General features: G+C 40.1%; 1 protein-coding gene across 3 annotated transcripts in view; it reads right to left on the bottom strand.

The window, feature by feature from the left end:
* Positions 1 to 13158, bottom strand: part of quo (quattro) — a 31826-nt gene extending 18668 nt beyond the window's left edge. For all 3 annotated transcript variants that reach the window (XR_009796912.1, XR_009796913.1, XM_061833295.1), the window contains exon 1: positions 12875 to 13158. Coding sequence is in view for 1 of the 3 variants with exons in the window: in XM_061833295.1 (XP_061689279.1) it covers positions 12875 to 12877 (3 nt within the window). In the remaining 2 variants the exon portion in view is untranslated. The remainder of the gene's footprint in view (positions 1 to 12874) is intronic.
* Between the last annotated feature and the right edge of the window lie 447 nt (positions 13159 to 13605).

The following is a 13605-nucleotide window of genomic DNA, read 5'->3' as shown; positions in this document are numbered from 1 at the left end:
CCGAGAACCAGCTGGACATCTTTGGAAGTCCTGCAGAACACATTGTAGACATTAATAATTTGCCTACAATGATTGCTACATAATATTGACTGTCAAATTAATCTGTAATAGCTTGCAAGTAATTAGCAAAATTTGTTGATATCATATTTCGACTTCCATTGACACACAAACTCACAACTATAGACAATTTAAAGTTATCAATGAACCAAACATCATGCATATTTCTGGAATCCAGGAGTATGTCAGACAATAAAGAGAAAATGCACGCAAGCGCCGGGAATACTATCTCTCTCTCTCTCTCTCTCTCTCTATATATATATATATATATATATATATATATATATATATATGAAGAGTTTGTTTTCAAAACGAGACATAGGCATTTTTATCAGATTTACGAATCTCGCGCCAAAATTATCCAGATCCAAATGGATAATTTTGGCGCGAGTTTCGCAAATTATTTATTTTTTTATATTTTGTTGACCGCACGATTCCTCACTTTAAAAGGCTCCCTTTCCACAATTGACATTGTTAACAGACTTATATGTATAGATTTTGCACATGTTATAAGGAATAGTTCCTATAAACAGAATGTCAGATGTCTCTTGTTCCTGTTCTTCTTGCTATGTTCTGCATGTCGTACCAGGGCAGCGTTGACTGCCGGCGAAAAATTCCTTGTATGCTTTTACACACTTGGCCATTGGAGCTGATTCTGATTCTGATTCACTAGAATTAAAATAAGATGAGGGCACCATGCAATGCCACAAAGTCAAAGTTTAGTTTAAAATCATCAGAGTTCATCATCTACATATCATGATTGTCTGTAGGAAACCTCCATCAAGATCGTCCAATACGCCATTTTCACAGCTGACATAATTTTAATTGTGTAATCAACATAAAGAAAGGTAAGGAAAGAAGGAAGCAAATATGTCTCACATTTGAGATGTTCTGGGTTCAAAATCCCCACATAGGTTTGGAGTGTGCATGTAAATATGCATATGAGTAGTTGTATAGGGTTTACTCTGCCTCTTGCTCAGCCAGCTAGGATAGGTTCCAGGTCACGCATGACCCTAATGAGAAAACGTGCGAGAGAAAAAGGATGGATAAAGATGTACTGGATACTGTGGTTCACATTTCCCGAGTTTTTAAATCTAAACAGACAAGACCACAGAAAATGCAGTAATTACCTTTATTCAAATCTGATGTGAGCATGAAAATAACAATCGATGTCTGGGTTCAAATTCATGAATGGCACATCGTCAGGATCTGGGAAGGTCTTAGGTACATGTCTGCTATTCATACGATCAGTTCATAGTGCCCTGCTGTGTTAATCTCTCAGGCCCACAAAGCCTCTTTTCAGTCCCTTCCTCGTTTAGAATGACGGCCACACCAAGACCAGGTCCTGACCCAGAGTAAACACACTGCTGCGCCTTCAAAGACCTCACACTGGTTAGGCTGGGACTGATGCTGGTGTGACATGTTGAACATTCGTGGCACACTGGGAACTGAGATCATAGTGTAAAATATTAAGTTTTGCTTAAATATGCTGTGCATTTCTCATATTAAAAATGTTTGATCTCACAGGGTTTTGTATAGCTTGTGGACAGTGCGAGTGCTAAGTAGAAAAGAATGTTTCCTTCTTTGTGTGCACATCTGTAACAATAGATTATCTAAAGGAGAGCAACATACCTCCCGAGTCTGGCTCATGAGCGGTAATGCATCACAGATGTTTTTGACTGTACTGTATGTATGTGAGCCTGATGTTACAGCTATTAAAAATTATCACTGGCAACTGCCTTAAAAAATTTCATTTCCCATTATAGAATTCAATTGCTTCAAGGTTTCTTTTGCCATGTCTTGTCTTACTGTTGTAAATTAATGTAATGTATCAGCAATGATTCAAGCATGCTTCAAAAGCATGCTATTCTCTACTGTAGTACACATTTGACAAATTGTTACCACAACATTTTAGAAAGTGCCTCTGTTCTATTGAGCTCGTTCATCTTCAATACAGAAGTGTACAAAAAAAGTTTTGATTTGGCTTGGCTTGTTCTTCAAAGGCATTTAAAACCTGACAGGTTTTAGCCCGAGTGGACCTCTGTGTGTGGTCGGGTTAGTGATATTCACATGAGTAAGAGAGCATCAGTGGAGATTTTGCTAGAACCAGGTCTCACGGTCCAGGCGGCCAAGGGAGTTGCCTTATTTTGTTTCACATCCTCAATAAAGGACCAGAACTTAACATTTCTAGTTAAGTGTGTTCCACAATAATTACACCCGTGACCCTTGTGAGGATAAGTGGCTTGGAAAATAGATGAATGTTAAAAACCAGATCATCACAATGACAAAATAGGGAATATGCAACATGATACTAACTGCCAATTCAATCCAATCAATACATAACTAAACACATTTTGTTCTGGTTTCCAGTTAGTGGGGCTTTGTAGTTGTGTTTGTTTGTTTTTTTTTTTTTTTTTTGTTAACCGACATAATCAAGATTATATACTCAACTTTATTTAATAGAGCACTTAAACACTAATAACATTTGCACACGCTATGGCTCCAGTAATAATCACACCGCCACAACTTTATGATGTCTATGATACAAGATGTTCTGGGCGGCATAGGTATTGCATGCTTCTTCACACAACAGACCTACAGTATACACATGTATGAACTATATACTGTAAATGTATGACTTATGTAAGCATGTTATGTCTAGTGGCATAATTATGTATATTTTTTGAGGGTGGGTGGCTTCAGCGTATCGGTCACCATTTCCTCAACATTTTCAGCATTATCAAGTATGACAACTCTTCCCTTTTTGCTTTGCAAACTGAGTAGTTTTTGTGAATGACTCCCTTCCAAAACATTTGGCCAATTACAGCCAAGTATTAAGTGATTACTAGCTGCCTCAGATTTCATATGAGTTTTTATAAGCGGGAAACGTAAGATTTAAACTTTTTTTCTTTTTAATATAGAGCACAATACCATCAGATAATTTAAACCAGAGGTCACTAACTGGCGCACCACCATCCTGGTGGAGACACACACGCAGTCCCATATGGACAAATGCTATAGCCAAAAAAAGAAGTTATGATTCAGAACAGTCGGGGTGCTTCTATTGTAAGGATGCAGGATTCTGAACTTTGTAGATGTCACGACCCATCGGAACGGGAGTAGGACCCAAATGCAGGACTCGGACGATGCAAGGTAGTTCGGGGAGAAACGTTTATTATTCCGTGGTCGGGGATCGAGCAGGCAGTCCGGTGCAGCAGCGGTAGTTCGGACGTCGGGCGAAGAGAGCAGGTGAGCGGGCAGGCAGGATTCAGTACACAGGAGAACGATTAAAGCAGGCAGAAGTGTCAAAGGAGTCAGGCTTACAGGGTTGGTCGGAGAACAGGCAAAGGTCGGTACACATGGGTTGTCGATCATGGATACGGGAGTACTCGAACTGACATGAAGCTCAACGAACTGGCCCGGGACCAGTCGTCATCTGGGTCATATAAATACACAGGATAATCAGCCCACATGAGGTGCAGGTGTGCGCCTCCCAATCAGCCCAACCGCGCAGGCACCCACACAGCCGGGGCTGGAGCGGCAGGATGATGACAGTAGCATTTACAGTGAAGAAAATAAGTAATTGAGCACCCTGCTATATTGCAAGTTATCCCACTTAGAAATCATGGAGGGGTCTGACATTTTCATTGTAGGTGCATGTCCACTGTGAGAGAGATAATCTAAAAAGAAAAATCCAGAAATCACAATGTATGCTTTTTTTTTTAAATGATTTATTTGTGTGATACAGCTGCAAATAAGTATTTGAATACCTGAGTAAACCAATGTTAATATTTGGGACACTTGCCTTTATTTGCAATTACAGAGGTCAAATGTTTCCTGTAGTTGTTCACCAGGTTTGCACACACTGCAGGAGGGATTTTGGCCCACTCCTACACACAGATCTTTTCTAGATCACACAGGTTTCTGGGCTGTCACTGAGAAACACGGAATTTCAGCTCCCTACAAAGATTTTCTATTTGGTTTAGGTCTGGAGATTGGCTAGGCCACGCCCGAACCTTGATATGCTTCCTATGGAGCCACTCCTTGGTTTTCCTGGGTGTGTGTTTCGGGTCATTGTCATGTTGAAAGACCCAGGCACGACGCATCTTCAATGCTCTGACTGAGGGAAAGAGGTTGTTCCCCAAAATCTCACAATACACGGCCGCGGTCATCTTCTCCTTAATAGAGTGCAGTCGTCCTGTCCCATGTGCACAAAAACATCGCCAAAGCATGAGGCTACCACCCCCATGATTCACAGTAGGGATGGTGTTCTTGGGATGGAACTCATCATTCGTCTTCCTCCAAACACGGTTAGTGGAATTATGACCAAAAAAGTTCCATTTTGGTCTCATCTGACCACAAAACCTTCTCCCATGTCTACTCTGTATCATTCAAATGGTCATTGGCAAACTTAAGACTTGCCTTGACATGTGCTGGTTTAAGAAGGGGATCCTTCCATTCCCTGCATGATTTCAAACCATGACGTCTTAGTGTATTACCAACGGTCACCTTGGAAACAGTGGTCCCAGCTCTTTTCAGGTCATTGACCAAGTTCTGTTGTGTTGTCTTGGGCTGATTCCTCACCTTTCTAAGGATCATTGAGACCCCACGAGGTGATATCTCGCATGGGGCTCCACTCTGATTGAGAATGACTGTCATGTTCAGCTTATTCCATTTTCTAATGATTCCTCCAACAGTGGACCTTTTTTTTTATCAAGCTGCTTGGCAATTTCTCCGTAGCCCTTTCCAGCCGTGTGGAGTTCTACAATTTTGTCTCTGATGTCTTTGGACAGCTCTTTGGTCTTGACCATGTTACAAGTTTAAGTCTTACTGATTGTATGGAGTGGACAGGTGTCTTTATGCAGCTAACAACCTCACACAGATGTGTCTCATTCAGGATAATACATGGAGTGGAGGTGGACTTTTAAAGGTGGACTAACGGGTCTTTGAAGGTCAGAATTCTAGCTGATGGACAGGTGTTCAAATACTTATTTGCAGCTGTATCACACAAATAAATCGTTAAAAAAATCATACATTGTGATTTTGGGATTTTTCTTTTTAAATGATCTCTCTCACAGTGGACCTAACCCTATGATGAAAATTTCAGACCCCTCCATGATGTGTAAGTGAGAGAACATGCAATATAGCAGGGTGTTCAAATACTTATTTTCTTCACTGTAAAGCAGTTAATGCTCATCTGAGTGATCGTTTACTAAAAGGACAATTGTGGAAAGGGTGTCAAGACTTCAAGGAGTGTATCAAGACTTTAAGGAGTGTATGCAGTTTAAAGTGACGAGTTGTGCAATAGTCTATCGAATACAATACTAATACCGATAGGCCCAGCAGGGTGTGACAACAATTTGAGGCACAAAAGTAGCAGGATGTTTGAGTGGAATTGTACATTAATTGTTCATGGCAATAGTACCTTTGGAAATATATTTAGTGGGATAAATGGCAATGTGTTAAATACTTTTTTATTTATTTGTTTTTGCCCACCACAATTTGGGCCCATACATGAAATCTCTTTTAGAGTCACAAAAATACTTGGCCCAGAACCTGTTTGATATGCATATTGATTATATGTATACCAGCAACAGCCTGATGATAATCGGTTCAGAACCCCAAACTGAATAAAAATGATTCCAAAATAAATAAATAAATAAAATATTTAAAAAAAACCACCTCAATCAGAACAATCAGGCTCAATCCAAATGACATATCATCCAGTTTCACAAGGTTGGAATCTTCTTTTTGCCAAGCTGATCAGAAGTAAATTTGAGCCATCTATGACGTCATTTCGAATAAAGCTCTATCTGAGCATGCTTTGGATCAACGTAAATAAAATGCGCAGTGCCGTTATTATTTACAAACGGCACGGCTATAGCTCAAGAGACACCGGACCGCCATCTTGAAAAATGCAATGACGCTCACAATAAAGTGCGCATGTCCCTCAGTTCTTTCAATTAAATGTAGTGCCCATCATGTATACACCCTGTCGTAATAGATCACATCATCACAATCATCAGAATGGTATTGGTATGTGTGTCCTCCTTGAAAGTAATTTCTATATTTATTTCCTGTATCAACTATTGTTGCTGACACAACACACATTTTCCCATTTTGTCACAAATAAATGTTATCATGTCGTCCATCCATCTATTTTCTGTGCCGCTTATCCTCACGAGAGTTTCGGGAAGTGTTGGAGCCTATCCCAGCTGTCAACGGGCAGGAGGCGGAAACACCCTCAACTGGTTGCCAGCCAATCGCAGGGCACATTGAGACAAACAGCCGCAGTCACAGTCACACCTCGGGGCAATTTAGAGTGTCCAATTAATGTTGAATGTTTTTGGGATGTGGGAGGAAACCGGAATGTCTGGAGAAAACCCACGCTAGTATGGGGGGGACATGCAAACTTCACACAGGCGGGGCTGGGAACGAACCCTGGACCTCAGAACTGTGAGGCCAACACTATACAGCTGTACAACCATGCCGCGGTTATCATGTCGTATGTTATCTTAAATCACAATCATTGTTTTCCATCTTAATTAATCTCACCAGTTACAAGTCACACAGTTCTCTAAATCGCCTTCAAAAGGCCTTGTCCATCTTCTGAGGCCTTTACTTTCTTCTTGGTTGAGGAACAAAACACTGGCAACTTCTCACAGTTTCACTCCCACAAACATTCCATCGGACTTCTATCCCAGGCTTTATCTCCCTTGCACCAAATGCAAAGTTTGGTGAGCTGATGGTCAAATTCCACACCCACCACCTCTCTGCCCACTATTGCCCACATTGCATGTGATTTAGCTCAAAAAAGAGATTCGGTGTGCAGCAAAGCTCATTGTGTATACTGATTTGACATGCTGGTGTGGGCAATTATTTCCTTACAGGTTCCTGCTCTCTTTGTCTTGCCTACCATTTAAGGCCCCCATTATGGCTATTGCAGCCTTTGTCTCTCCATGTTGCCTCTGGTTTTGTGTCAAATAAGCAGATTTGAGCACAAGTATAAACAAGCAGTCGAGAATTGTACAGCAGTCTCTCTCTGCCATTAGCCCTTTAGTAACTAAAACTAAACTGTGATTGTAGAGATTAACTAAATAGACACAAACTCTGATGACTGACAACACATTTGCAGATGTCATCATGTCCCTCCCAAAATATCTTGAAAGAGAGTGACCTCAAGGCCAACATCAGTTAGCAACACAAGCGCCGTGTTGTCTCATGCATGTATGGACAAGTCAAAACATCCAAGGGCCATATATGAAAACAACAACAAGTCAGCCTTGACAACAGAAAGTATGGCAACAAAGTGCTGATTGGATGTGAGACCAGTGCGTTTGCTCAATAGACAGGCACCTACATGATGTCAAAAAAAGATGCTAACGCTATCTAAAGAAATTAGTGTCGGGTCAAGGCTGTTACCATGGCTTAAGAGCCCCAAAAATCCTGATCATGCAAAAACTATAGCCTTTGAAAACATAAATCACATTTTAAACTTAACTCCACGTCTATGTGTTCAAAGTGCCTTTCAGAGCACCATATTACGAAATATAGGATTAACATGACAACTGCATCCACAAATACTAGCACTTTATATTGGCACTGCGTCCTTTTAAGGAAAGTGCAACATAATCCCCTTTGTATTCTTTTAAGGAGATAAAGGTTGAAGACCAAAGTAATCATCACAGTTCTTGCAGTCTGTGTTGCTATAAGAACACAAATGGCATTTTTCTGTGTGAGGGTAGCTATAAAAATACACTGTAATACTATCACATGAAATACAGAACACAATACGGCATTAATGGAGCATACCTGCTTGTACCATGTGAAAAAGTATTGTTACGCAATCAAAAAAAAACCCATATTGATAACATCGGACACTGAGTACCCCATGTATTTTTTTTTTTTTTTTTACTATTGGTCAGTGACACAGCTAAAATTGCTCCATGACCCACTTTTGGATCCCGACCCACAAGTTTAGAATCAGTGGTGTAGGATAGCCACTTCCAAAAGGGGCTCATTTGGTTTAAGTCCCTAAAAGGAGTAAACCTGCAAGCAATCAAATATCCAAAATTCAGAATCAGTCAAAAGTGGACAAAAATCAAATATGAATTGAATATGTTCCAGTGTGAATACAACATTAAGACAGATGGATACCCATCAAAATATGCAGAATGGGATGAACACATACACATATCCACCCAAAATAACACAAATATGAGGTAAATATGGTATACATACAGGATTTGTGTAATGTACCTTATTTTGAACTCTTCCAATGCATGTCCTGACTCCATTTGTGCAGTCATTTTTTCAAAACCTCAACTTTTATGTATGTTTTGAAATGCAATCTCAGGCTGCAATCTTTTTGTGATGCTCTGTAAACAACCAACGCCGTTTTTTATGCATTTTCCATAGAAAGAGAGCAGTAATCATCCTATATTATCAATCTTGTTGTTTTAGCCCAGCCCATATAACCATGTAAACATCTAACTGGGCCCTACATGTTGCTCTGCCTCTTCCACTCTTTCCTTCGCTGAGTGGAAGGGGGAGTCTCTCTTGTCTTTGTGTGTGATCCATTTTTGTTAACATAAGGAGAAAGGCATTCTATTCAGAGGTGACATCTTAAGCCCTTTTAAAAAAAGCCCATCCAGGATGAAGTGCCTCCATTGCTTCTGTTCCAGCGGATGCCAAAAATTAAGCAAATTTGTTTCTTTTTCAAGCTATGGTTGAGATTATTTGTTTTTTTTATTTTCTCCTTGTAATGTGCCGTTTCTAACAAGGGGAGGTTGCACAAATGCATGCTTCCACATTAATGAGTTAAGATTTCAATTCACAAATTTAGCATGGCTTTGTAAGTACTAAGTATTTAGCACATTTTTGACAACAATGCTGAATCATACACACAATGCATTTTGCATTTCACCATTCTGTAGAACAAGCAAACATGTTTGCCTGTACTCTACAAATATGGAAAATCACAACACACCTGCTCGTTATTCTTGAGTTAAGTAAAAACTGAGATGGGAAGCATACCATCCATCCATTTTCTGAGCCGCTTATCCTCACGAGCGTCACAAGAGTACTGGAGCCTATCCCAGCTATCACTGGGCAGGAGCTGGGGTACACCCTGAATCGGATGTCATCCAATCGCAGGGCACAAAGAGACAGACAACAACCGCACTCACAATCACACCTAAGGGCATTTTAGAGTAGAAAATTAATGCATGTTTTTTGTGATTTAGGAGGAAACTGGAGTGCCCGGAGAAAACCCACGTCGGCATGGGGAGAACATGCAAACTCCATACAGACAGGTGCTGGGATTTGAATCCCGGTCCTCAGAACTGTGAGGACAACATTCTAACCAATTGATCCGCCGTGTCACCGCACATCAAACCATAAAAACTATATTGGTGCAATTTATTTAGTCAAGCAACATTGAAAATTTTTCCTTGGGCCCGCCACTCCTATGAAGTCTAATCTACTACTAAGCCACTGTCATAAATGTACACTCACAAAACTGACAAATACATCATCATAAGTTCAAATAGTTAAGCCAGGGTATGTGCATAGTAAATAATGAAGATATTCAGACTGCACAAAAAAAATATATATAACAGCAGAAAGTCAGAGGTCAGATTCTGTCACAACATTAACAGAGGCACTTTCACTTTCTCTTCATTACAAGCCAATTTTACTATCAACTTGCTACACACTTTTGTTTGAAAGTTAAGTTACAAGGGCCACATTGTGGAAGATGCAAAAGAAAACCTCATGAAATCATATATGACGCAAGGAATTTTCAAGTGCAGCATGTGTTTTTCAAAGGAGTGTGTTCACATTTTGCGTGTTCCTAGACTAGAGAAAGTTTTAAATGGTGTAAGCCCTCACACCCTCAAAAAATCTGTACATTCATTTCGCATGCTGAACAGTTTTAGTGCAATACTTTTGCTCAGATAACCAAACTCAATTCAAGACCGTGTACTGTACTGTACGCTACAGTGTGGTTTAATTCTTTAGTAAAATGGCACATCAGTAAATAAGTGTCGAGTCTCTTAAGGGACTACATTGTCACTGCACCTACTGGAAGTGAAAATGCAAGTAAATAAATAACGTCATCCAAAAATGAAATGAAGAATTGGGTTCAGAAAGGGAGGGCAGTCCAAATCCTCTATTTACTTGTTCAACTAGTTTTGTAAGAACCAGAAACAAAGGATTACCAATTGGTAAGGTGAGCCAATGTACTGTTATACTGTTTGTTTTAAAACAAACTTTAACCACTGGGGGAAGGGCTCACTCATAGAAATCCAGTTGCAACACACATCTTCTATTCACTCAGCAATGGTTCTGTTGTGAAAACACACTGCACGCCACTTGACCCACTTTTGTGAAACAAAGACAATAAACACAGTCAAACGACTTCCCACAGCGCAGAAATGTATTTTCTCTTCTTATTAGAACAAATGAAGAAAAATGAATTGGCTCATTCAGTTATGTGAGGCACATTTTTCAAGTTTCAGCAGATGTTTTTCATACATGTGTCATTAGGAATTTGGCAAAAATCAAAATGGGCAGGAAGTATAATTTTGCTTCCTGAGGGGAGCTCAGATCGTTTTAAGTGAAGAAGTGATGACACGTTATTGGCAAGGAAGTGAGCTTCTGATGGCCTTCACTCGGCCACTCACAGAAATAAACAAAGATGAAGAAGGGACACATACTGGACTTCATAAGGAGTTTGTGTGCTTAATAAAAGTCTCATTCACTGACCATTGCTTTAGTAGAGTTAGAAGTCAAGCCAAATGTATTTGTTATTTGGCGAAATTTTGAGCGACACATTTGCGCTGTCAGTGAATGGGACGTGATTTCACACTGTCGCCACCGCAATCAAGTGTACAAGTGCTACACTTAAAATGTTAAAATGACAGAAAAATAGATATTTAAAATGTTTTTATATTTATTTATACAATTAAAATAAAATTCACTTTAATTCATAACTTGGACAGGACACAAACCCCTTTGAGCCTCATTTTAATGTATAGCCACTTTTCTTTAGAAAATAATCATCCTCTTAGTATGGCAAATAATAACTATGAAAACCTAGCCAAACCTTTAAATGTATACTGTATTTATGCTTTTGAACGACCATCACTGCACGTACTGTCACCACTTTGCACGAATCACTATTAAACTGGCCAGTCTGGATCAAATGTTTTGAAAAGAGAATGCAAAGAGCTGCGGGAAAAATCATTCACATTTCCATTATTTGTATTCATTTTGTTTACATTTGGTCAGACATTAACTTTGAAAATGCAATTACTGTTTGCTGTACAAATCATTTAACACCTTGAGAAGAAGGTACACCAAAAAACTCCATTTTCTACCTTGGAAAGAGTGTCTTGGTCACTGGGAGGTAGGGTGGGGGTGGTGGGGTCTTAAATGTGGGGTGGTCAGCATAAATCATCAGCCCCTACAAACAGTCCTGGCTGGTAAAACCAGTGCCACAGTATGCAAAGTGCAGTGACAACCATTGACAACCAAAGCAACACTTTATTAAATAACATCTCTCGAGCTATAGTTTAAGCAGCTTCCATGGACAGATGTTATGGCTCTGCATGCTTCTCATATTAGGAAAGCTAAATATACTTTAGCTATAGGCAAGAGGATTATGGCACTGCCGTCTTGATATTAATACTAGCTATCGATTTCTTCCAAATAGTATTGTACAGTACAATCTAAATTCATTAACAATCTTAATGGGAAGGAGTGACTTTATCTTGTACATTGGATTAATGTCGCATTAGTATTTTTGGCTCTGTGAGAATCGTGTGATGTCAAAAGGGGATAGAGGAAAAGGGTGATCATAACAATAAACTCTTCTTTTTTTTTTTACTTGTGTCATAGGAAGAGGTTGGGACGCTCAGTACAATACAATTAATTGATCTCTAACTTTTATAAATATGAAATACATGTCAAAAATGCTCTATAAAAAACATCTGGAAATCCCTTCCTGCTCCCTCTTCCTTGTGTTTCTTTCTGGTGTGGTCTAAAAGTGAGAATACTTTACTTTTTGGTAGTTTTCATTTGTTTCATTATTTATGAAATCTAAGAGTATAAAAATGTGTGCATAGTTAGTAAAGCATGGCGACAGTTTCATCATGGAATTCATTGTCTGTTGGGATTCATTTGAAATTAGATCAACTTTGAAGTTCTCCTGCAGTTTTGTATACTGCAAGTGATATCCCATAATTGTGTGAGAATCTGTTTAACAAAACAGAAATAAACACATATTCAAATTTACTGCATGTTGTTTTTAATAGGAGGAGTTTGCTCCTCTGTGGTATGAACTGTTGAACTGCAAAGCTGCAAAGGCATTTATACACCCCAAACTCCCTCCACTCACTGAAGAATTTGGCCCGTCTGCATGAATTGAAGCCTTTTAAAAAGTGAAGGACTTGAGGAAGCTTAACAACTGCCTGTGTCGCTCTCTTTGTCACTGTTCTCACACTCCAGCAGCTTTCGACGCTGCAGTCTGCTGATGGGAACGAGTCCCACCAACTGCGCGGAGAACAACAAAGTTTTATGGTCTTTCAAGTGACACCCACTTTTGTGTAGCCCGGTGCGCGGGTACTGCCGTTGGGTGGGCCTCGTTTGTGTTCATGTGTTGAAATTAGACACACAAAAACCGAAAAGAAACCTGACTTCACTTGTAAACCCACTTGACAAAGACAAAGAGGCAACCATGCCCAATCGAGACACTCATGCTCTCTCCCAGTAGGTCAGTGGAGCAATGGGGATTCAAACCGTGGTGTATATTTACCATCTTCACAGAAGTTTCTCTTCTACGCGGCAGCAACTTTGATCAGAATCCTCTGCAGAGACGCTGCCTGAGAGTCTTGCCATGTTTAGTGCACCAGCAGAGAGGCTGTCATCTGTTAAGGTATGTCCACATGACAGTCCCGATGGAAAACTGACAAAAAGCAAAGCAGGTTGTTTCCTCATAAGGTTTTCCACGCAAGCACCGTGAGGAAGGAAAACAAAAAACAAGTTGTCAAGAAAGTCTACTTGTTCACGTCTCTCTGGCTTCTCTGAGTTGTTTGGAGCAAGCTGGGGGTGAACTGGGGAGAGAGGAGGAGAGAAGGAGGGAGGGAAGGAAAGATTGTTAGAGAGAGGGGGTGGAGAAAAGCTTTCCCTTTTGGAGGAAATCCCCCTGGAGGCTTTTCAGTTTCTTCACACACATACACAACATTCACACAGTCTATCCCGGCTTTATCACACACCCAAACACACCCTCAGACATAATATCACCCAGGGGAAACAACCCACTCTGCACAAACACTGATGGCATGCGTGGCTATAAGCAAAGAATGGATTTGTCATGCGTTGAAGCACACGTCTGTGCAGATGTTTACACACATTTCATTATGAGAGAGCAAGCACCCCTTGGATGTGGCCCCTTTCATTCTATTTTAATCGGTCAGGGCATTTAGACAAATGAGCATGTCTTCCTCCATACACAGTCTGCTTCAGGCTTTCTCATTTCCTTCCTTC

This window comes from Syngnathoides biaculeatus, chromosome 10 (genome assembly GCF_019802595.1).
Source record: "Syngnathoides biaculeatus isolate LvHL_M chromosome 10, ASM1980259v1, whole genome shotgun sequence".
Lineage (NCBI taxonomy): Eukaryota > Metazoa > Chordata > Actinopteri > Syngnathiformes > Syngnathidae > Syngnathoides > Syngnathoides biaculeatus.
This window is presented reverse-complemented; position numbering and strand designations above follow the sequence as displayed.